The 25,546-nt window shown below is 46.3% G+C and overlaps 1 protein-coding gene across 2 annotated transcripts in view; it reads right to left on the bottom strand.

The window, feature by feature from the left end:
* The window catches only part of LOC124011123 (kelch-like protein 4), a 69,457-nt gene that overhangs the window by 26,550 nt on the left and 17,361 nt on the right, over window positions 1–25,546 (bottom strand). Inside the window, exons 1-4 of one of the 2 annotated variants that reach the window (XM_046324181.1) lie at window positions 15,331–15,384; window positions 11,654–11,797; window positions 1,265–1,401; window positions 417–613 (exon numbers count right to left, since the gene is read on the bottom strand). In XM_046324181.1, coding sequence (XP_046180137.1) covers window positions 417–613; window positions 1,265–1,401; window positions 11,654–11,796 — 477 coding nt within the window. In that variant the 5' untranslated portion in view covers window position 11,797; window positions 15,331–15,384. Of the gene's footprint in view, window positions 1–416; window positions 614–1,264; window positions 1,402–11,653; window positions 11,798–15,330; window positions 15,385–25,546 lie in introns of those variants that run through there. The other variant, XM_046324180.1, reaches the window with a different exon arrangement.

Genomic DNA, 25,546 nt, shown 5'->3' with positions numbered 1-25,546 from the left:
CCTGGTTGTCCCTGTTTGAGAACCATATTTAGGTAGCCTGGTTGTCCCTGTTTGAGAACCATATTTAGGTAGCCTGGTTGTCCCTGTTTGAGAACCATATTTAGGTAGCCTGGTTGTCCCTGTTTGAGAACCATATTTAGGTAGCCTGGTTTCACCTTTGAGTTCTGGGTGATTATTTTCTATTCTGTCTTTTGTTTCACCGTTCAGGACTGTTCGTTTTTGTCATTTTATTGTTTTTGTTCAAGTGTTCAGTATTCGTATAAATACAATATGGACACCTACCACGCTGCGCATTGGTCCTCCGATCCTTCCTACTACAAAAACCCTTACACTAACGCAACCTCCAAAAGGAAAATATTAAAATATGAAAATAAAAACAGACTGTTTAGGCTGTGTAAACCTGGTTAGATTCCTACCATAGTGTAGTTGTGGGCCACGTTGAGCAGATCCATGCATCCCTGGGCGTCAGCGAAGGAGTGTATCCCCAGGCAGTTGGATGGATGGAGTTGTTTCATGAGGAAGTTACAGCAGACCTCAATGACTTGTGAGAGCTGCAGAAGGCAGGCTGCAGACAATAGACTCTCTATGGTCTCCTCCTTCAATTCAAGGACACCTGCAACATTAAACAAGATATATTGTCACAGAGAACAATGGAAGTAGAGCTTATTATTAGCTCCAAAAACATCACCAGGCCTGGGACACATGGGGATAAATGTACTAACAACATCCCCAGGCCTGGGACACATGGGGATAAATGTACTAACAACATCACCAGGCCTGGGACACATGGGGATAAATGTACTAACAACATCACCAGGCCTGGGACACATGGGGATAAATGTACTAACAACATCACCAGGCCTGGGACACATGGGGATAAATGTACTAAAAACATCACCAGGCCTGGGACACATGGGGATAAATGTACTAAAAACATCACCAGGCCTGGGACACAGGGGATAAATGTACTAAAAACATCACCAGGCCTGGGCACAGGGGATAAATGTACTAAAAACATCACCGGGCCTGGGGCACAGGAGAATACAATTACTAAAAACATCACCAGGCCTGGGGCACAGGGGATACAATTACTAACAACATCACCAGGCCTGGGGCACAGGGGAATACATTTACTAACAACAAAGTAGTGCACCACATAGGACATAGGATGCCATTCCGGATACGGTCCCTGGTCAAAAGTAGTGCACTACATAGGAAATAGGGTGCCATTTAGATACATAAATGAGTGTTGCGGAGTACTCACCAGTGTAGGCAAAATGGACCAGAGATCTCAAGGCTTCTGGATCCACCCCCTCCATCTTGATCTCCTCCTGTTTGGCCTCTCTCACGTCGCTGGTGAACATGGCAGCAAAGTAGTCAGATACTGCACTGAGGACCAGTCTGTATGGGACAATAACAACAAGGTAGTGGTCAGATACTGCACTGAGGACCAGTCTGTATGGGACAATAACAACAGGGTAGTGGTCAGAGACTGCACTGAGGACCAGTCTGTATGGGACAATAACAACAAGGTAGTAGTCAGATACTGCACTGAGGACCAGTCTGTATGGGACAATAACAACAAGGTAGTAGTCAGATACTGCACTGAGGACCAGTCTGTATGGGACAATAACAACAAGGTAGTAGTCAGATACTGCACTGAGGACCAGTCTGTATGGGACAATAACAACAAGGTAGTAGTCAGATACTGCACTGAGGACCAGTCTGTATGGGACAATAACAACAAGGTAGTAGTCAGATACTGCACTGAGGACCAGTCTGTATGGGACAATAACAACAAGGTAGTAGTCAGATACTGCACTGAGGACCAGTCTGTATGGGACAATAACAACAAGGTAGTAGTCAGATACTGCACTGATGACCAGTCTGTATGGGACAATAACAACAAGGTAGTAGTCAGATACTGCACTGAGGACCAGTCTGTATGGGACAATAACAACAAGGTAGTAGTCAGATACTGCACTGAGGACCAGTCTGTATGGGACAATAACAACAAGGTAGTAGTCAGATACTGCACTGAGGACCAGTCTGTATGGGACAATAACAACAAGGTAGTAGTCAGATACTGCACTGAGGACCAGTCTGTATGGGATAATAACAACAAGGTAGTAGTCAGATACTGCACTGAGGACCAGTCTGTATGGGACAATAACAACAAGGTAGTAGTCAGATACTGCACTGAGGACCAGTCTGTATGGGACAATAACAACAAGGTAGTAGTCAGATACTGTACTGAGGACCAGTCTGTATGGGACAATAACAACAAGGTAGTAGTCAGATACTGCACTGAGGACCAGTCTGTATGGGACAATAACAACAGGGTAGTGGTCAGATACTGCACTGAGGACCAGTCGGTATGGGACAATAACAACAGGGTAGTGGTCAGATACTGCACTGAGGACCAGTCGGTATGGGACAATAACAACAGGGTAGTGGTGAGAGACTGCACTGAGGACCAGTCTGTATGGGACAATAACAACAGGGTAGTGGTGAGAGACTGCACTGAGGACCAGTCTGTATGGGACAATAACAACAGGGTAGTGGTGAGAGACTGCACTGAGGACCAGTCTGTATGGGACAATAACAACAAGGTAGTGGTGAGAGACTGCACTGAGGACCAATCTGTATGGGACAATAACAACAAGGTAGTAGTCAGATACTGCACTGAGGACCAGTCTGTATGGGACAATAACAACAAGGTAGTAGTCAGATACTGCACTGAGGACCAGTCTGTATGGGACAATAACAACAAGGTAGTAGTCAGATACTGCACTGAGGACCAATCTGTATGGGACAACATCAACAGGGTAGTGGTGAGAGACTGCACTAAGGACCAGTCTGTATAGGACAACAACAACCAAGTAGTGGTCAGAGACTGCACTAAGAACCAGTCTGTATAGGACAACAACAACAGGGTAGTGGTGAGAGACTGCACTAAGGACTAGTCTGCACACAGCAGCAAACATCAAATAAATCAGAGGGCCCGTCACAAATGGTACGCTATTCCCTGTTTAGTGCACTACTCTCTGGTCAAAAGTAGTGCATTACAGTATATAACTGTAGAGGGAATAGGGTGCCATTTGGGGGCAACAGTCACTGCACTGAGGATCAGTCTGCACACACAACACAACAGCCTTGTATTAACGTCTTCATATGCATTGATTATCCGCTATCTAATGGCATGCTGATAGAGATGTGAGGGAGCTGAGAGGGAGATGTGGCGGAGCTGAGAGGGAGATGTGAGGGAGCTGAGAGGGAGATGTGAGGGAGCTGAGAGGGAGCTGTGTGGGAGCTGAGAGGGAACTGAGAGGGAGCTGAGAGGGAGATGTGGCGGAGTTGAGAGGGAGATGTGACGGAGCTGAGAGGGAGCTGTGTGGGAGCTGAGAGGGAGCTGTGAGGGAACTGAGAGGGAGCTGAGAGGGAGATGTGGCGGAGCTGAGAGGGAGATGTGAGGGAGCTGCGAGGGAGCTGTGAGGGAGCTGAGATGTGAGGGAGATGTGGCGGAGCTGAGAGGGAACAGAGGGAGATGTGGCGGAGCTGAGAGGGAGCTGAGAGGGGGATGTGAGGGAGCTGTGATGGAACTGAGAGGGAGATGTGGCAGAGCTGAGAGGGAGCTATGAGGGAGCTGAGAGGGGACTGAGAGGGAGATGTGGCAGAGCTGAGAGGGAGATGTGAGGGGGATGTGAGGGAGCTGTGATGGAACTGAGAGGGGGATGTGAGGGAGCTGTGATGGAACTGAGAGGGAGATGTGGCAGAGCTGAGAGGGAGCTGAGAGGGGGATGTGAGGGAGCTGTGATGGAACTGAGAGGGGGATGTGAGGGAGCTGTGATGGAACTGAGAGGGAGATGTGGCAGAGCTGAGAGGGAGCTGAGAGGGAGCTATGAGGGAGCTGAGAGGGAGCTGTGAGGGAGCTGAGAGGGAGCTGTGAGGAAGCTGAGAGGGTGCTGACAGGGAGCTGAGAGGGAGCTGTGACGGAACTGAAAGGGAGATGTGGCGGAGCTGAGAGGGAGCTGAGAGGGAACTTAGAGGGAGCTGAGAGGGAGCTGTGAGGGAGCTGAGAGGGAGCTGTGAGGAAGCTGAGAGGGTGCTGACAGGGAGCTGAGAGGGAGCTGAGAGGGAACTGAGAGGGAGATGTGGCAGAGCTGAGAGGGAACTGGGAGGGAGATGTGGCGGAGCTGAGAGGGAACTGAGAGTGAGATGTGGCAGAGCTGAGAGGGAGATGTGAGGGAGCTGTGATGGAACTGAAAGGGAGATGTGGCAGAGCTGAGAGGGAACTGGGAGGGAGATGTGGCGGAGCTGAGAGGGAACTGAGAGTGAGATGTGGCGGAGCTGAGAGGGAACTGAGAGGGAGATGTGGCAGAGCTGAGAGGGAGATGTGAGGGAGCTGTGATGGAACTGAAAGGGAGATATGGCAGAGCTGAGAGGGAGCTATGAGGGAGCTGAGAGGGAGCTATGAGGGAGCTGAGAGGGAGCTGAGAGGGAGCTGTGACGGAACTGAGAGGGAGATGTGAGGGAGCTGTGAGGGAGCTGAGAGGGAGATGTGGCAGAGCTGAGAGGGAGCTGAGGGAACTGAGAGGGAGATGTGGCACAGCTAAGAGGGAGCTAAGAGGGAGCTATGAGGGAGCTGAGAGGGAGCTATGAGGGAGCTGAGAGGGAGCTGAGAGGGAGCTGTGACGGAACTGAGAGGGAGATGTGAGGGAGCTGTGACAGAGCTGTGACGGAACTGAGAGGGAGCTGAGAGGGAGCTGTGACGGAACTGAGAGGGAGATGTGAGGGAGCTGAGAAGGAGCTGTGAGGGAGCTGAGAAGGAGCTGAGAGGAAGCTGAGAGGGAAATGTGAGGAAACTGAGAGGGAACTGTGATGGAGCTGAGAGGAAGATGTTAGGGAGCTGAGAGGGAACTGTGATGGTGCTGAGAGGGAGATGTGAGGGAGCTGAGAGTGAGATGTGAGAGAGCTGAGAGGGAGATGTGAGGGAGCTGAGAGTGAGATGTGAGGGAGCTGAGAGGCTGTCCTGGTGTACAAAAGCTTATTCGACCAGGAATGTTACCAAATGCTCTGATTTTGAGTTGCAAGTTTAACTGTTATACTATGGCCTATATTTACTATCCAAATGCTGTTCCATGTCAGACATACAGTATACCAGGTGGTATATCAGACAGACAGTATACCAGGTGGCATATCAGACAGGCAGTATACCAGGAGGTATATCAGACAGACAGTATACCAGGTGGTATATTAGACAGACAGTATACCAGGTGGTATATCAGACAGACAGTATACCAGGTGGTATATCAGACAGGCAGTATACCAGGTGGTATATCAGACAGATAGAATACCAGGTGGTATATCAGACAGATAGAATACCAGGTGGTATATCAGACAGACAGTACACCAGGTGGTATATCAGACAGATAGAATACCAGGTGGTATATCAGACAGACAGAATACCAGGTGGTATATCAGACAGACAGTATACCAGGTGGTATATCAGACAGACAGTATACCAGGTGGTATGTCAGACAGACAGCATACCAGGTGGTATATCAGACAGACAGAATACCAGGTGGTATGTCAGACAGACAGTATACCAGGTGGTTTATCAGACAGACAGTATACCAGGTGGTATATCAGATAGACAATATACCAGGTGGTATATCAGATAGACAGTACACCAGGTGGTATATCAGATAGACAGTATACCAGGTGGTATATCATCGAATAGCACAGCCTGTTTAAACAATTTTGGTGCCATGTTTTCAAATATAGCCCATCTCAGCTCAGTGATTTTTAATTAAGAAGATGGTGCCGATAGACATGGCAGCTCTGCATCTAGCTCCTAAGCTTGTTGTCATTTCTTACATTATTAGCCCAGAACATTTTTTGTGTAATTATTACATACAGATGGAAATAACTTTTGGATAGCAGAGCTGCGGTAACTCACCAGCATTACGACTAGAAATATGACTTTCCCGAAATGGATCATTTGTTTGCAACCCCTAGGGCAATTTAACTTATCCCAGAGGCTGCACACCATCCAATATTTTACTCACTAATGTTCAGTCCCTGAGCAATAAAGTAAACGAGCTCAGGGCGAGGATCTCCTTCCAGAGCGACATCAGGGAATGTAACATACGCTGTTTCTCGGAATCACATCTTTCTTCGGATATACTGTCCCCGTCCATACAGCCAGTTGGGCTCAGTACATCACACAGACAGGAATAAAGAACTCTCTGGGACGAAGACAGGCAGTGGTGTATGTTTCATGAGTAACTACTCAACTACTGTGATTGTGATAACATATAGTGGGGCGGCAGGTAGACAGGTGGTTGGAGCGTTGGGCCAATAACCGAAAAGTTGCTGGATCAAATCCCCAAGCTGACAAGGTACAAATATGCCGTTCTGAAGTGTATAGGGGATGTTGTTCCCACTGTGAATATTAAAAGCTACCCAAACCAAAACCGTGAACAGATAAACTGAAAGTGTGAACCACCGCGGTGGTAACCACGGTGACTGGGAAAATGGTTGAATGGTTGAACACTGCTATTATTCCTTCAATAAGGCAATGAAACAGGCAAAATGTCAGACAAAGTGGAGTTGCAATTTAATGACTCAGACACAAGACGTATGTGGCAGGGTCTACAGACAATCACGGATTACAAACGGAAAACCAGCCACATCGCGGACAACGACATCTTGCTCTCGTACAAGCTAAACATCTTCTTCGCCCGCTTTGAGGATAACGGATAACACAGTGCCACCGATGCGGCCCCACTACCAAGGTCTGTGTGCTCTCCTTCTCCGTGACATTTAAGCATGTTAACCCTTGGCTCCCGGCCCAGACAGTGTCCCTAGCCGCGTCCTCAGAGCATGCGCAGACCAGCTGGCTGACGTGTTTACGGACATATTCAATCTCTCCATATCCCAGTCTACTGTCCCCACTTGCTTCAAGATGTCCACCATTGTTCCTGTACCCAAGAAAGCAAAGGGAACTGAATTAAATGACTATCGCCTCGAAGCACTCACTTCTGTCATCATGAAGTGCTTTGAGAGGCTAGTTAAGGATCATATCACCTCTACCTTACCTGACACCCTAGACTCACTTCAATTTGCATACCACCCCAATAGATCCACAGACGATGCAATCAACATCGCACTGCACACTGTCCTATCCCATCTGGACAAGAGGAATACCTATGTAAGAATACTATTCATTGACTATAGCTCAGCATTCAGTACCATAGTACCCTCCAAGCTCATCATTAAGCTTGGGACCCTGGGTCTGAACCTCGCCTTGTTCAACTAGGTCCTGGACTTCCTGACGGGCCTCCTCCGGGTGGAGAAGGTAGGAAACAACATTTCCACTACACTGATCCTCAACACTGGGGCCCCACAAAGGTGTGTGCTCAGCCCCCTCCTGTACTCCCTGTTCAACAATGACTGCGTGGTCACGCACGCCTCCAACTCAATCATCAAATTTGCAGACGACACAACAGTAGTAGGCCTGATTACCAACAATGATGAGACAGCCTACAGGGGGAGGTGAGGGCCCTGGCAGAGTGGTGCCAGGAAATAACCTTCTCTCAACGTCAACAAAACGAAGGTGCTGATCGTGGACTTCAGGAGACAACATAGAGATCATGCCCCTATCCACATCGACGGGGCCGCAGTGGAGAAGGTGAAAAGGTTCAATTTCCTCTGCGTCACTGACAATCTGAAATGGTCCACCCACACAAACTTTTCCACATAAACCTTTTCGTCCCCTTAAGACCCTCACAAACTTTTACAGAGCATCCTGTCGGGCTGTATCACCGCCTGGTACGGCAACTGTACCACCTGCTCTCCAGAGAGCTCTCCACGGTGATGTGTTGGGCAGTCTGCCCAACACATCACCGTGGGCGCATTGCCTGCCCTTCAGGACATCTACAGCACCCAATGTCAGAGGAAAGACAAAAAGATCATCAAGGACATCAACCACCAGAGTCACGGCCTGTTCACCCTGGTCTGTTCTTGAAGGCGAGGTCATTACAGGTGTCACAAAGCAGAGACCGAAAGACTGAAAAACAGCTTCTATCTCAAGGCCATCAGATTGTTAAATATCCATCACTAGCCGGCTGAAATGGCAATTAGATCTTTATGTGTTGTGAATTTTTTGATATTATTATTACTAATATTTATATATTTCTCAATTCCATTATTTTACTGGCTACCACTGCCGCTGCCTTATGTACATAAACACGGAATCGCTGGTCACTTTAATGTTTACATACTGTTTGACTCATTTTATATGTATATACTACTTTCTACTGTATTTTAGTCAATGCCACTCAGACATTACTCGTCCTAATATTTATATATATTTTTACTTTTAGATTTGTGTGTATTGTTGTGAATTGTTAGATATTACTGGACTGTTGGAGCCTGGAACACAAGCATTTCGCTACACCCACAATAACATCTGCTAAATATGTGTTTGTGACAAAAACATTGGTATTTTATTAGATTTAAAATAAAATAAAAGGTTGAATGGCTGGCTGACTGGTTGGCTGTCTGGGTATTGATATTGGGACACAGCTCAGTGATTCACAGGTAGAAAGGTAGGCTGTCTGGCTGGCTGGGTGTTTCAGAGGATGTTGGGACACAGCTCAGTGATTTACAGGTAGAATTGTTGGCTGGCTAGCTGTGTGTTTCAGATGTTTGGGAAACAGCTCAGTGATTTATATGTAGAATGGCGGGCTTAGTGGCTGGATGGATGGATGGATGGATGGCTGGCCCGGTGTTTCAGATGATGTTGGGACACAGCTCAGTGATTTACAGGTAGAATTGTTGGCTGGCTAGCTGTGTGTTTCAGATGTTTGGGAAACAGCTCAGTGATTTATATGTAGAATGGCGGGCTTAGTGGCTGGATGGATGGATGGATGGATGGATGGATGGATGGCTGGCCCGGTGTTTCAGATGATGTTGGGACACAGCTCAGTGATTTACAGGTTGAATGGCTGACTGGCTGGGTGTTTCAGTGGATGTTCAGCTCAGTGATTCTCTAACCGCCCCTAACAACCCTTTGTGTTCCCCTTGACTACATCCTATTTTGTTGAAGCAGCATGTGAAAAAATACAAATGAAAGTATCTCATAAACAACATTTACAATTATTTCTAATAGAGAAAAGACTCAAGAGCTCTAATCGTGTTAATGTCTCCGTCTGGTTTGCTTCACAAGTCTGCTAATGTAAGAACTGAAGTGGAGAGTAATCAAAATCTGCTAGCACAAGGAAATGAGTTTTCTTTGAAATGTGTTATTAAATGAAACAGAGGATATTATGGTCTGTCCTCTACAGAGCAGATAATAAAACTTTTGTAAATGCATGTGTAATGATCGTGTCGTATTACGCTTTGTACTAAGTGTTTTCTTTTTGAATGCTTATGGCAAGGAGTCATGACTCGTTTTTTTTCCTCGATTACCCTGTTGAGGCCATGCAACATGTTTTTCTGTTGTTTTCTTCACCCACACACACTCAGTTAACAGTCATTCCTGTTTGTGGGGGAGACAGGTAGCCTAGCGGTTAGAGTGTAGGGGCGGCAGGTAGCCTAGTGGTTAGAGTGTAGGGGAGACAGGTAGCCTAGTGGTTAGAGTGTAGGGGCGTCAGGTAGCCTAGTGGTTAGAGTGTAGGGGCGGCAGGTAGCCTAGCGGTTAGAGTGTAGGGGCGGCAGGTAGCCTAGTGGTTAGAGTGTAGGGGAGACAGGTAGCCTAGTGGTTAGAGTGTAGGGGCGGCAGGTATCCTAGTGGTTAGAGTGTAGGGGAGACAGGTAGCCTAGTGGTTAGAGTGTAGGGGCGGCAGGTAGCCTAGTGGTTAGAGTGTAGGGGAGACAGGTAGCCTAGTGGTTAGAGTGTAGGGGCGGCATGTAGCCTAGTGGTTAGAGTGTAGGGGCGGCATGTAGCCTAGTGGTTAGAGTGTAGGGGAGACAGGTAGCCTAGTGGTTAGAGTGTAGGAGCGGCAGGTAACCTAGTGGTTAGAGTGTAGGGGAGACAGGTAGCCTAGTGGTTAGAGTGTAGGGGAGACAGGTAGCCTAGTGGTTAGAGTGTGGGGGAGACAGATAGCCTAGTGGTTAGAGTGTAGGGGCGGTAGGTAGCCTAGTGGTTAGAGTGTAGGGGCGGCAGGTAGCCTAGTGGTTCGAGTGTAGGGGCAGCAGGTAGCCTAGTGGTTAGAGTGTAGGGAAGACAGGTAGGCTAGTGGTTAGAGTGTAGGGGCGGCAAGTAGCCTAGTTGTTAGAGTGTAGGGGAGACAGGTAGCCTAGTGGTTAGAGTGTGGGGGAGACAGATAGCCTAGTGGTTAGAGTGTAGGGGCGGTAGGTAGCCTAGTGGTTAGAGTGTAGGGGCGGCAGGTAGCCTAGTGGTTAGAGTGTAGGGGCGGCAGGTAGCCTAGTGGTTAGAGTGTAGGGGAGACAGGTAGTCTAGTGGTTAGAGTGTAGGGGCGGCATGTAGCCTAGTGGTTAGAGTGTAGGGGAGACAGGTAGCCTAGTGGTTAGAGTGTAGGGGAGACAGGTAGCCTAGTGGTTAGAGTGTAGGGGAGACAGGTAGCCTAGTGGTTAGAGTGTAGGGGTGGCAGGTAGCCTAGTGGTTAGAGTGTAGGGGAGACAGGTAGCCTAGTGGTTAGAGTGTAGGGGCGGCAGGTAGCCTAGTGGTTCGATTGTAGGGGCAGCAGGTAGCCTAGTGGTTAGAGTGTAGGGGAGACAGGTAGCCTAGTGGTTAGAGTGTAGGGGCGGCAGGTAGCCTAGTTGTTAGAGTGTAGGGGAGACAGGTAGCCTAGTGGTTAGAGTGTGGGGGAGACAGATAGCCTAGTGGTTAGAGTGTAGGGGCGGTAGGTAGCCTAGTGGTTAGAGTGTAGGGGCGGCAGGTAGCCTAGTGGTTAGAGTGTAGGGGCGGCAGGTAGCCTAGTGGTTAGAGTGTAGGGGAGACAGGTAGCCTAGTGGTTAGAGTGTAGGGGAGACAGGTAGCCTAGTGGTTAGAGTGTAGGGGAGACAGGTAGCCTAGTGGTTAGAGTGTAGGGTCGGCAGTTAGCCTAGTGGTGAGAGCGTTGGGCCAGTAACTGAAAGGTTACTAGATTGAATCCTTGACCTGACAAGGTGAAAATTTGTCGTTCTGCCCCTGAACAAGGCAGTTAATCCACTTGTTCCTCGGCCGTCATTGAAAATAATAATTTGTTCTTTAACTGACTTGCCTAGTTAAATGAAGGTTAAATAAATAAATAAATAAATAAAAATTCCTCTGGATTTTCTGGGCCCTCAAATTGCTATCTGAAGCCCTTGTGAAATAAGAGCAGCCTTGTTTTATTAGATAGTAAAAATTGATTGACCAGATAATCTAAGTCTTGTGTTATCTATGGTGGTAATCAGTGAAAAGATTCCCACAGGTGGCTATCATAATATTATTGATCCAGATGAATCATATAGGCTATGTCCCAAATGGCAACCAAATTCCCTATATAGTGCCCTACTTTTAACCAGAGCCTTATGATCCGTGGTCAAAAGTAGTGCACTTTACAGGGAATAAGGGTGTCACTTGGCACAGAACCAGTATAGCAGAGCCAGTATTTCACCAGGTGTAATTACATTTAAGAAGAGCAGCATGCACACTCACCTGTGAGCCGGGATCTTATGATCTCCTGCTATCAAGACAACATCACACAGCTGCTTGTGCTGAAAATAAGTCTCCATCTTGCGAAAGGTCTGTTCCGCATGGTTTGTAGCCTGGAAGAACTCATCCGAGCCGTTGGAGCACATCCTGGAGTAGGAGGAGGAAGAGGAGGAGGGGGGGGGAGAAGCAGAAGAAGAAGAAGAAGGATATGTGTATGTAATCGTGGTTATAGCCCCACATGGAAGATGTTATATGACCATATAATGCAACTTATATCAGCATTTTTAAGGACCACATATGAACTGTGAATAATATATTATTTTATAAGTAGAACGCAATTCCTATTTGGTAGAACCCCCCCCCCATAAACAAAAACTGAGAGACCTACTGTCATGTTTTGTCATTAATTATCATGTCTTGTCCCTGTGCTTCCCCTTCTATTCGTTTCCCTCTGCTGGTCTTATTAGGTTCTTTCCCTCTTTCTATCCCTCTCTCTCCCCCTCCCTCTCTCACTCTCTCGCTCTCTCTTCTCTCTATCGTTCCGTTCCTGCTCCCAGCTGTTCCTATTCCCCTAATCAATCATTTAGTCTTCCCACACCTGTTCCCGATCCTTTTCCCTGATTAGAGTCCCTATTTCTCTCCTTGTTTTCCGTACCTGCCCTGTCGGATCCTTGTCTATATTCACCGTGCTGTGTCTATGTTTTGCCCTGTCGTGTCGTGTTTCCCTCAGATGCTGCGTGGTGAGCAGGTGTCTGAGTCTGCTAGGTTCAAGTGCCTTCCCGAGGCAACCTGCAGTTCTTGATCAAGTCTCCAGTCTGTTCTCGTCTTTACGAGTAGTATTATGCCTTTTGTTTTGTTAAGTATCTTACTGGATTAAAAACTCTGTTTTCGCCAAGTCGCTTTTGGGTCCTCATTCACCTGCATAACAGAAGGATCCGACCAAGGAATGGACCCAGCGACTACAGAGGCTCGTAACACTGCCGTCAAGATCCAAGGAGCCATGCTCGGCAGACACGAGCAGGAATTGTCTGCTGCTCGCCATGCCGTGGAGAACCTGGCCGCTCAGGTTTCCGACCTCTCTGGACAGTTCCAGAGTCTTCGTCTCGTGCCACCTGTTACTTCCTGGCCTGCCGAGCCTCCGGAACCTAGGGTTAATAACCCACCTTGCTACTCCGGGCAGCCCACGGAGTGCCGCTCCTTTCTCACCCAGTGTGATATTGTGTTCTCTCCAACCCAACACATACTCTAGCGAGAGAGCTCGGGTTGCTTACGTCATTTCACTCCTTACTGGCCGGGCCCGAGAGTGGGGCACAGCTATCTGGGAGGCAAGGGCTGATTGTTCTAACAATTACCAGAACTTTAAAGAGGAGATGATTCGGGTTTTTGACCGTTCAGTTTTTGGTGGGGAGGCTTCTAGGGCCCTGGCTTCCCTATGCCAAGGTGATCGATCCATAACGGATTACTCTATAGAGTTTCGTACTCTTGCTGCCTCTAGTGACTGGAACGAGCCGGCGCTGCTCGCTCGTTTTCTGGAGGGACTCCACACAGTGGTCAAAGATGAGATTCTCTCTCGGGAGGTTCCTTCCAGTGTGGACTCTTTGATTGCTCTCGCCATCCGCATAGAACGACGGGTAGATCTTCGTCACCAAGCTCGTGGAAGAGAGCTCGCGTCAACGGTGTTTCCCTGCTCCGCATCGCAACCATCTCCCTCCTCTGGCTCAGAGACTGAGCCCATGCAGCTGGGAGGTATTCGCATCTCGACCAAGGAGAGGGAACGGAGGATCACCAACCGCCTGTGCCTCTATTGCGGATTTGATGGACATTTTGTCAATTCATGTCCAGTAAAGGCCAGAGCTCATCAGTAAGCGGAGGGCTACTGGTGAGCGCTACTACTCAGGTCTCTTCATCTAGATCCTGTACTACTATGTCGGTCCATCTACGCTGGACCGGTTCGGGTGCTACATGCAGTGCCTTGATTGACTCTGGGGCTGAGGGTTGTTTCATGGACGAAGCATGGGTTCGGAAACATAACATTCCTTTCAGACAGTTAGACAAGCCTACGCCCATGTTTGCCTTAGATGGTAGTCATCTTCCCAGTATCAGATTTGAGACACTACCTTTAACTCTCACAGTATCTGGTAACCACAGTGAGACTATTTCTTTTTTGATTTTTCGTTCACCTTTTACACCTGTTGTTTTGGGTCATCCCTGGCTAGTATGTCATAATCCTTCTATTAATTGGTCTTGTAATTCTATCCTATCCTGGAACGTATCTTGTCATGTGAAGTGTTTAATGTCTGCCATCCCTCCCATTTCTTCTGTCCCCACTTCTCAGGAGGAACCTGGCGATTTGACAGGAGTGCCGGAGGAATATCATGATCTGCGCACGGTCTTCAGTCGGTCCCGAGCCAACTCCCTTCCTCCTCACCGGTCGTATGATTGTAGTATTGATCTCCTTCCGGGGACCACTCCTCCTCGGGGTAGACTATACTCTCTGTCGGCTCCCGAACGTAAGGCTCTCGAGGATTATTTATCTGTGTCTCTTGACGCCGGTACCATAGTGCCTTCTTCCTCTCCGGCCGGGGCGGGGTTCTTTTTGTTAAGAAGAAGGACGGTACTCTGCGCCCCTGCGTGGATTATCGAGGGCTGAATGACATAACGGTTAAGAATCGTTATCCGCTTCCCCTTATGTCATCAGCCTTCGAGATTCTGCAGGGAGCCAGGTGCTTTACTAAGTTGGACCTTCGTAACGCTTACCATCTCATGCGCATCAGAGAGGGGGACGAGTGGAAAACGGCGTTTAACACTCCGTTAGGGCATTTTGAGTACCGGGTTCTGCCGTTTGGTCTCGCCAATGCGCCAGCTGTTTTTCAGGCATTAGTTAATGATGTTCTGAGAGACATGCTGAACATCTTTGTTTTTGTCTATCTTGACGATATCCTGATTTTTTCACCGTCACTCGAGATTCATGTTCAGCACGTTCGACGTGTTCTACAGCGCCTTTTAGAGAATTGTCTCTACGTAAAGGCTGAGAAGTGCTCTTTTCATGTCTCCTCCGTTACTTTTCTCGGTTCCGTTATTTCCGCTGAAGGCATTCAGATGGATTCCGCTAAGGTCCAAGCTGTCAGTGATTGGCCCGTTCCAAGGTCACGTGTCGAGTTGCAGCGCTTTTTTAGGTTTCGCTAATTTCTATCGGCGTTTCATTCGTAATTTCGGTCAAGTTGCTGCCCCTCTCACAGCTCTTACTTCTGTCAAGACGTGTTTTAAGTGGTCCGGTTCCGCCCAGGGAGCTTTTGATCTTCTAAAAGAACGTTTACGTCCGCTCCTATCCTCGTTACTCCTGACGTCACTAGACAATTCATTGTCGAGGTTGACGCTTCAGAGGTAGGCGTGGGAGCCATTCTTTCCCAGCGCTTCCAGTCTGACGATAAGGTTCATCCTTGCGCTTATTTTCTCATCGCCTGTCGCCATCTGAGCGCAACTATGATGTGGGTAACCGTGAACTGCTCGCCATCCGCTTAGCCCTAGGCGAATGGCGACAGTGGTTGGGGGGCGACCGTTCCTTTTGTCGTTTGGACAGACCATAAGAACCTTGAGTACATCCGTTCTGCCAAACGACTTAATGCCCGTCAAGCTCGTTGGGCGTTGTTTTTGCTCGTTTCGAGTTTGTGATTTCTTACCGTCCGGGTAGCAAAAACACCAAGCCTGATGCCTTATCCCGTCTGTTTAGTTCTTCTGTGGCTTCTACTGATCCCGAGGGGATTCTTCCTTATGGGCGTGTTGTCGGGTTAACAGTCTGGGGAATTGAAAGACAGGTTAAGCAAGCACTCACGCACACTGCGTCGCCGCGCGCTTGTCCTAGTAACCTCCTTTTCGTTCCTGTTTCCACTCGTCTGGCTGTTCTTCAGTGGGCTCACTCTGCCAAGTTAGCTGGTCATCCCGGTGTTCGAGGCACTCTTGCGTCTATTCGCCAGCGCTTTTGGTGGCCGACTCAGGAGCGTGACACGCGCCGTTTCGTGGCTGCTTGTTCGGACTGCGCGCAGACTAAGTCGGGTAACTCTCCTCCTGCCGGTCGTCTCAGACCGCTCCCCATTCCTTCTCGACCATGGTCTCACATCGCCCTAGACTTCATTACCGGTCTGCCTTTGTCTGCGGGGAAGACTGTGATTCTTACGGTTGTCGATAGGTTCTCTAAGGCGGCACATTTCATTCCCCTCGCTAAACTTCCTTCCGCTAAGGAGACGGCACAAATCATCATCGAGAATGTGTTCAGAATTCATGGCCTCCCGTTAGACGCCGTTTCAGACAGAGGTCCGCAATTCACGTCACAGTTTTGGAGGGAGTTCTGTCGTTTGATTGGTGCGTCCGTCAGTCTCTCTTCCGGGTTTCATCCCCAGTCTAACGGTCAAGCAGAGAGGGCCAATCAGACGATTGGTCGCATACTACGCAGCCTTTCTTTCAGAAACCCTGCGTCTTGGGCAGAACAGCTCCCCTGGGCAGAATACGCTCACAACTCGCTTCCTTCGTCTGCTACCGGGTTATCTCCGTTTCAGAGTAGTCTGGGTTACCAGCCTCCTCTGTTCTCATCCCAGCTTGCCGAGTCCAGCGTTCCCTCCGCTCAAGCGTTTGTCCAACGTTGTGAGCGCACCTGGAGGAGGGTGAGGTCTGCACTTTGCCGTTACAGGGCACAGACTGTGAGAGCCGCCAATAAACGCAGGATTAAGAGTCCAAGGTATTGTTGCGGCCAGAGGGTGTGGCTTTCCACTCGCAACCTTCCTCTTACGACAGCTTCTCGTAAGTTGACTCCGCGGTTCATTGGTCCGTTCCGTGTCTCCCAGGTCGTCAATCCTGTCGCTGTGCGACTGCTTCTTCCGCGACATCTTCGTCGCGTCCATCCTGTCTTCCAGTCTCCTGTGTCAAGCCCTTTCTTCGCACCCCCGTTCGTCTTCCCTCCCCCCTCCCGTCCTTGTCGAGCGCACCTATTTACAAGGTACGTAAGATCATGGACATGCGTTCTCGGGACGGGGTCACCAATACTTAGTGGATTGGGAGGGTTACGGTCCTGAGGAGAGGAGTTGGGTTCCGTCTCGGGACGTGCTGGACCGTTCGCTTATTGATGATTTCCTCCGTTGCCGCCAGGGTTCCTCCTCGAGTGCGCCAGGAGGCGCTCGGTGAGTGGGGGGTACTGTCATGTTTTGTCATTAATTATCATGTCTTGTCCCTGTGCTTCCCCTTCTATTCGTTTCCCTCTGCTGGTCTTATTAGGTTCTTTCCCTCTTTCTATCCCTCTCTCTCCCCCTCCCTCTCTCACTCTCTCGCTCTCTCTTCTCTCTATCGTTCCGTTCCTGCTCCCAGCTGTTCCTATTCCCCTAATCAATCATTTAGTCTTCCCACACCTGTTCCCGATCCTTTTCCCTGATTAGAGTCCCTATTTCTCTCCTTGTTTTCCGTACCTGCCCTGTCGGATCCTTGTCTATATTCACCGTGCTGTGTCTATGTTTTGCCCTGTCGTGTCGTGTTTCCCTCAGATGCTGCGTGGTGAGCAGGTGTCTGAGTCTGCTAGGTTCAAGTGCCTTCCCGAGGCAACCTGCAGTTCTTGATCAAGTCTCCAGTCTGTTCTCGTCTTTACGAGTAGTATTATGCCTTTTGTTTTGTTAAGTATCTTACTGGATTAAAAACTCTGTTTTCGCCAAGTCGCTTTTGGGTCCTCATTCACCTGCATAACACCTACAGTATCACTGTAATGTTTTGTTTAACCAATTATGAGAAGTTGGATACAGCATTACAGCATACACTCTTAGAAAAAAGGTGCTATCTAGAATCTTAAAGGGTTCTTCGACTGTCCCAAAGAAAACCCTTTGAGTACAACCATTTTCGTTCCAGGTAGAACCCTTTTGGGTTCCATGTAGTACCCTTTACACCAAGGGTTCTACATGGAACCCTAAAGGGTTCTACCTGGAACCCAAAAGAGTTATACCTGGAAACAAGATGGGTTCTCTTACGGGGACAGACAAATAACCTTTTTGGAGCGAAGAGTGAACCTAGCAGACCTAAAAGGTATATTTTATCACAATCAAAGTAACACAATTATAGTGATTTGATGAAACGCAACTTGCTATGCGGCAGTCAAACATAATTTATATTGACTAAACCGTCTTCTTTCCCCACTAGTCTGATTAAAAGTGTAAAAACTAAACTGCGTACCTAAGTGGTAAAGAAACTGAGCGCTAAACTCCAGCGGGACAGTCTGTTTACAATCTGAGCAAATCCGCCCCGCCTGCCAAACAAAACGTGTTTGTTTTTATAGACATGGACTAAGCAATCGAGCTGGCTTCCCCTTCACAGTATTGTGGTAAAGCTGTATTCTGAGCCCCGCTCCCCAAAGACCGGTAGATTACATGCTGTTTTACAGAGTCAAAATAATCCTTCAGATTTGTGGCAAATAATTCAGGCCAGTTACTTTAGTGTCCTTCAAGGGATAAAATCCACTTGCTGACATTTAAGTTGTTTGTTACACTGCGTAAACAATCTCAACTCTCAGGGGGAATTAACTGATCCTAAAAGCTTTTTTCTATGAGGAGATTCATAGTTTTCAAAGAACAACACTGTACATGGAGACTGTAAGAAATGTCAACATCTATGACGTCATTTATCAGTCCACACCACCATATAAAAAGAGAACAGGAACAGAATTCACACACACGGGACAACGTGTCGCTTTCCTCTTTTCAGAAACATAATTCTGTCCAACTAATTTTGCTGAATGCATTTTATTTTCTACAGTTGAAATCGGAAGTTTTACTTACCACCTGAGCCAAATATATCTTAACTCATTTTTTCACAATTCCTTACATTTAATCCTAGTAAACATTCCCTAATTTAGGTCAGTTAGGATCACCACTTTATTTTAAGAACGTGAATGATTTGTTTCAGTTTTTATTTCTTTCTTCACATTCCCAGTGTGTCAGAAGTTTACATACACTCAAATAGTATTTGGTAGCATTGCCGTTAAATTGTTTAACTTGGGTCAAACATTTTGGGTAGCCTTCCACAAGCTTCCCACAATAAGTTGGGTGAATGTTGTCCCATTCCTCTTGACAGAGCTGGTGTAACTGAGTCAGGTTTGTAGGCCTCCTTGCTCTCACACACTTGTTCAGTTATGCGATTGAGGTCAGGGCTTTGTGATGGCCACTCCAATACCTTGAATTTGTTGTCCTTAAGCCATTTTGCTACAACTTTGGAAGTATGCTTGGGTTCATTGTTGATTTGGAAGACCCATTTGTGACCAAGCATTAACTTCATGACTGATATCTTGAGATGTTGCTTCAATATATCCACATAATTTTCCTACCTCATGACGCCATCTATTTTGTAAAGTGCACCAATCCCTCCTTCAGCAAAGCATCCCCACAGCATGATGCTGCCACCCCCATGCTTCACGGTTGGGATGGTGTTCTTCAGCTTGCAAGCCTCCCCCTATGGCCAAACAGTTATATTTTTGTTTAATAATATATGCCATTTAGCAGACGCTTTTATCCAAAGCGACTTACAGTCATGTGTGCATACATTCTACGTATGGGTGGTCCCGGGGATCGAACCCACTACCCTGGCGTTACAAAGCGCCATGCTCTACCAACTGAGCTACAGTTTAATCAAACCAGAGGATATTTCTCAAAGAATATTGTCTTTGTCCCCATGTGCAGTTGCAAAACGTAGTCTGGCTTTTTTTTATGGCGGTTTTGGAGCAGTGGCTTCTTCTTTGCTGAGCGGCCTTTCAGGTTATGTCGATATAGGACTTATTTTAATGTGGATATAGATACTTTTGTACCTGTTTCCTCCAGCATCTTCACAGGATCCTTTGCTGTTGTTCGTGGATTGATTTACTTTTCGCACCAAAGTACGTTCATCTCTGGGAGACAGAACGTGTCTCCTTCCAGAGCGGTATGATGGCTGTGTGGTCCCATGGTGTTTATCCTTGCAAATTATTGTTTGTACAGATGACCATGGTACCTTCAGGCGTTTGGAAATTGCTCCCAAGGATGAACCAGACTTGTGGAGGTCTACAATTTCTTTCTGATGTCTTGGCTGATTTCTTTTGATTTTCCCATGATGTCAAGCAAAAGGGCACTGAGTTTTAAGGTAGGCCTTGAAATGCATCCACAGGTACACCTCCAATTGACTCAAATCAGAAGCTTCTATAGCCATTACACCATTTTCTGGAATGTTCCAAGCTGTTTAAGTGCACAGTCAACTTAGTGTATGTAAACTTCTGACCCACTTGAATTGTGATCCTGTGAATTATAAGTTAAATAATCTGTCTGTAAACAATTGTTGGAAAAATGTCTTGTGTCATGCACAAAGTAGATGTCCTAACAGACTTACCAAAACTATAGTTTGTTAACAAGAAATATGTAGAGTGGTTGAAAAACTACTTTTAATGACTCTAACCTAAGTGTATGTAAACTTCCGTCGTCAACTGTACATAGGAAGCCGGGTCCACAGCCTATAGTATAAACATTTATTGGGATGCTTTATGGTAAATACTGCTGTAATTTATTGCCCTGTCACATTTATCCCTGTGTGACTCATAGAGTCTTGAGCTCATTCCAAATAGCACCATATTCCCTATATAGTGAACTACTTTTGACCAGGGACTATAGGGGGCCAGTTGGGGACACAGCCTTGGTTGGCAACACTAAACTAGACTGAATAATAATAATAATAATAATATATTCCATTTAGCAGACGCTTTTATCCAAAGCGACTTACAGTCATGTGTGCATACATTCTACGTATGGGTGGTCACGGGGATTGAACCCACTACCCTGGCGTTACAAGCGCCATGCTCTACCAACTGAGCTACAGAAGGACCATGAATAAGGCACCAAGGCTGTAAAACCTAGATGTATCACTTCCTGTTTGGGCTCAAAGGAACGCTGTAAGGATTTTTCATGCCTACCAATCTCCAGGACACTAATTGCTTTGGAACAACGCTCTAGGGAGCAATACATTTCCATGAGGTGTTTATTTTCTTTTCAGAATGGTGTTGTTCATCAGCCATTAAATTAGCCTCTAAACTAGAGCAGCATCAAGAATTTTTGCCACAATAAGGCATTATTCATTATTCATCATATGCATATGTATATACTGTTCTACATCAATGCCTTATGTAACAATGTATCACTAGCCACTTTAACTATGCATTGTTTCACACTCATCTCATATGATACATGATACCATCTACTGATCTTGCCTATGCTGCTCTGTACCATAATTCATACAGAATGTAGGCAGGAATACAAGAAAATACTTGTTGGTTGCAGGAATACAAGGACCATGAGGTGAGCACAATGTTCATTTGTCAGAGATTTGGACAGTAAGTGACTATTGAAGAGGTGAGCACAATGTTCATTTGTAAGTTACTATTGAAGAGGTACAGTACTATTGAAGAGTAAGTTGACTATTGAAGAGGGACAGTAAGTGACTATTGAAGAGGGACAGTAAGTGACTATTGAAGAGGGACAGTAAGTTACTATTGAAGAGGTACAGTAAGTGACTATTGAAGAGGTACAGTAAGTTACTATTGAAGAGGGACAGTAAGTTACTATTGAAGAGGTACAGTAAGTTACTTTGTACAGTAAGTTACTATTGAAGAGGTCTACTATTGAAGTGTTTGTAGTTACTATTGAAGAGGGATCTGTGTTTGAAGAGGTACACAGTTACCACAGATCTATTGAAGAGGTTTTACTATTGAAGAGGGTAGTTCAGGTCTCTTTGTGTCTATTTAAGAGGGACATTAGTTACTATTGAAGAGGGTAGTTCTATTGAAGAGGTCTCTTTGAAGTGTCTGTAGTTCTATTGAAGAGGTATCAAGTTCTCTTTGTGTCTGTATCTACCAGGGGTATCAGGTCTCTTTGTGTCTGTATCTACCAGAGGTGCAGGTCTCTTTGTGTCTGTATCTACCAGCACAACCAGAGGTATCAGGTCTCTTTGTGTCTGTATCTACCAGAGGTATCAGGTCTCTTTGTGTCTGTATCTACCAGAGGTATCAGGTCTCTTTGTGTCTGTATCTACCAGGGGCATCAGGTCTCATTGTGTCTGTATCTACCAGGGGCATCAGGTCTCTTTGTGTCTGTATCTACCAGAGTGTATCAGGTCTCTTTGTGTCTGTATCTACCAGAGGCATCAGGTCTCTTTGTGTCTGTATCTACCAGGGGCATCAGGTCTCATTGTGTCTGTATCTACCAGGGGTATCAGGTCTCTTTGTGTCTGTATCTACCAGAGGTGCAGGTCTCTTTGTGTCTGTATCTACCAGAGGCATCAGGTCTCTTTGTGTCTGTATCTACCAGGGGCATCAGGTCTCTTTGTGTCTGTATCTACCAGAGGTGCAGGTCTCTTTGTGTCTGTATCTACCAGAGGTATCAGGTCTCTTTGTGTCTGTATCTACCAGAGGTATCAGGTCTCTTTGTGTCTGTATCTACCAGAGGCATCAGGTCTCTTTGTGTCTGTATCTACCAGAGGTATCAGGTCTCTTTGTGTCTGTATCTACCAGGGGTATCAGGTCTCTTTGTGTCTGTATCTACCAGAGGTATCAGGTCTCTTTGTGTCTGTATCTACCAGAGGTCAGGTCTCTTTGTGTCTGTATCTACCAGAGGTATCAGGTCTCTTTGTGTCTGTATCTACCAGAGGTGCAGGTCTCTTTGTGTCTGTATCTACCAGGGCCATCAGGTCTCTTTGTGTCTGTATCTACCAGAGGTATCAGGTCTCTTTGTGTCTGTATCTACCAGAGGCATCAGGTCTCTTTGTGTCTGTATCTACCAGAGGTGCAGGTCTCTTTGTGTCTGTATCTACCAGAGGTATCAGGTCTCTTTGTGTCTGTATCTACCAGAGGTAGGTCAGGTCTCTTTGTGTCTGTATCTACCAGGGGCATCAGGTCTCTTTGTGTCTGTATCTACCAGAGGTATCAGGTCTCTTTGTGTCTGTATCTACCAGAGGTATCAGGTCTCTTTGTGTCTGTATCTACCAGAGGTATCAGGTCTCTTTGTGTCTGTATCTACCAGAGGTATCAGGTCTCGTTGTGTCTGTATCTACCAGATACCAGATATTAATATGCTATATTAATATACTGTATCAATATACTATATTAATATACTGTATCAATATACTATATTCATATACTGTATCAATATATTGTATCAATATACTATATTAATATACTGTATCAATATACTGTACCAATATACTGTATCAATATACTGTACCAATATACTGTATTAATATACTGTATCAATATACTATATTAATATACAGTATCAATATACTGTATCAATATACTGTATCAATATACTATATTAATATACTGTATCAATATACTGTATCAATATACTATATTAATATACTGTACCAATATACTGTATCAATATACTGTATCAATATACTATATTAATATACTGTATCAATATACTATATTAATATACTGTATCAATATACTATATTAATATACTGTATCAATATACTATATTAATATACTGTATCAATATACTATATTAATATACTGTATCAATACACTATATTAATATACTGTATCTCTCCCTCCCTGCTATTAGGAACCCCCTGTCTGCGTCCCAAATTGCACCCTGTTTCCTATAATGCACTTCCTTTGACCAGGGAGCATAGCGTCCCAAATTGCACCCTGTTTCCTTTAATGCACTTCCTTTGACCAGGGAGCATAGCGTCCCAAATTGCACCCTGTTTCCTATAATGCACTTCCTTTGACCAGGGAGCATAGCGTCCTAAATTGCACCCTGTTTCCTATAATGCACTTCCTTTGACCAGGGAGCATAGCGTCCCAAATGGCACCCTGTTCTCTAGTCAATGGAAGTGCCCTGTATGTGGAATAGGGTGCTATTTGAGACAACCCTGCGTGTTGCAAAGCGTGTCACTAAAGTCGTCTTGTCAGCGTAACGTTTCCACAGCCTTGATAGATGATGTAGGATACAGCTGGTAAGATATTGATTCATTGTACGTCAGTTTGGTTTAAATGAAGAGGCATAGAATCAGACATGTATTTACATTTGACTCATTTAGTAGACACTCGTATCCAGAGCAAATAGGGTTTAAGAGCCTTGCTCAAGGGCACATCGGCAGTTTAAAAAATATATAGAATCTTGTCGACTCGGGGACTCAAACCAGCGAAATTTCCGATTACTGGCCCAACTCTCTAAACTTCTAGGCCCTTTAGAATTAGTGGTTTCATTGCCGATTAAACCGTTCTCATTTACAGGGGTGTGAGTGTTCGTAGTGCTTGCTGATATGTCAAATGGGGCGGCAGGGTAGCCTAGTGGTTAGAGTGGTTGTAGAGGCGGCAGGGTAGCCTAGTGGTTAGAGTGTAGAGTGGGAGGCAGGGTAGCCTAGTGGTTAGAGTGTAGAGGTGGCAGGGTAGCCTAGTGGTTAGAGTGGTAGAGGTGGCAGGGTAGCCTAGTGGTTTAGTAGCCTAGTGGTTAGAGTGTAGAGGTGGCAGGTAGCCTAGTGGTTAGAGGTAGAGGTGGCAGGTAGCCTAGTGGTTAGAGTGGTTAGAGTGGTTAGAGTGTAGAGGTGGCAGGTAGCCTAGTGGTTAGAGTGTAGAGGTGGCAGGGTAGCCTAGTGGTTAGAGTGTAGAGTGGTTAGAGTGGTTAGAGTGTGGGCAGGTAGCCTAGTGGTTAGAGAGGTGGCAGGTAGCCTAGTGGTTAGAGTGTAGAGGTGGCAGGGTAGCCTAGTGGTTAGAGTGTAGAGGTGGCAGGGTGTAGTGGTGGCAGGGTAGCCTAGTGGTTAGAGTGTAGAGGTGGCAGGGTAGCCCAGTGGTGGTTAGAGGTGGCAGGGTAGCAGTGGTTAGAGTGTAGAGGTGGCAGGGTAGCCTAGTGGTTAGAGTGTAGAGGTGGCAGGGTAGCCTAGTGGTTAGAGTGGAGGGGCGGCAGGGTAGCCTAGTGGTTAGAGTGTAGAGGTGGCAGGGTAGCCTAGTGTTTAGAGCTTTGGACTAGTAACTGGAAGGTTGCAAGTTCAAACCCCTGAGCTGACAAGGTACAAATCTGTTGTTCTGCCCCTGAACAGGCAGTTAACCCACTGTTCCTAGGCCATTATTGAAGGTAAGAATTTGTTCTTAACTGACTTGCCTAGTTAAATAAAGGTACAACATAAAAATAAATATGTCTGTGTGTATGAAATATGCTGAAAATGTATTGCATGTAGAAATATAGGTTTTACCTTGATAGTGAAAACTACATTCAATTCCTTAGTGAGGTTTGCATTCCACATTCACAGATCACCTATATGGTTACTCTACCGAGGCCTGTGTGACGTCAGGAAAGGGGAAATGCATATTTAAGTGGGAAATTAGCAGGTGTTAGCAAACCATTTTACCTAGTTGACAAAATATGCACAATAAGACATGGGATAGGTCCATAGCAACACATTTAATGTATTAGACCCACAATAAAACATCTCCTACATATACCTGTTTGGAAAGGTCCATAGCAACACATTTAATGTATTAGACCCACAATAAAACATCTCCTACATATACCTGTTTGGAAAGGTCCATAGCAACACATTTAATGTATTAGACCCACAATAAAACATCTCCTACATATACCTGTTTGGAAAGGTCCCTAGCAACACATTTAAAGGATACAAACATAACATTTTAATTGGAAAAGGGGTTGTTAGATTTTTTTGGTATCTTGCAAATCCTTTAACAATTCCCTTTCTTACTAGGTAATACATCCTCCTACTGCTCGCTTATTCCCCTTGTTTTATATGGATCTTAACGTCGGACTTGGTGTCAACCACCAACTGAGAGCCTATAAGCCATCGTGAAAAACAACTGAGTTACTGCCATTGACAGGGAGATGGTGGTGGTAT

Source organism: Oncorhynchus gorbuscha, linkage group LG23, assembly GCF_021184085.1.
Source record: "Oncorhynchus gorbuscha isolate QuinsamMale2020 ecotype Even-year linkage group LG23, OgorEven_v1.0, whole genome shotgun sequence".
In the NCBI taxonomy this organism is placed as follows: domain Eukaryota; kingdom Metazoa; phylum Chordata; class Actinopteri; order Salmoniformes; family Salmonidae; genus Oncorhynchus; species Oncorhynchus gorbuscha.
This window is presented reverse-complemented; position numbering and strand designations above follow the sequence as displayed.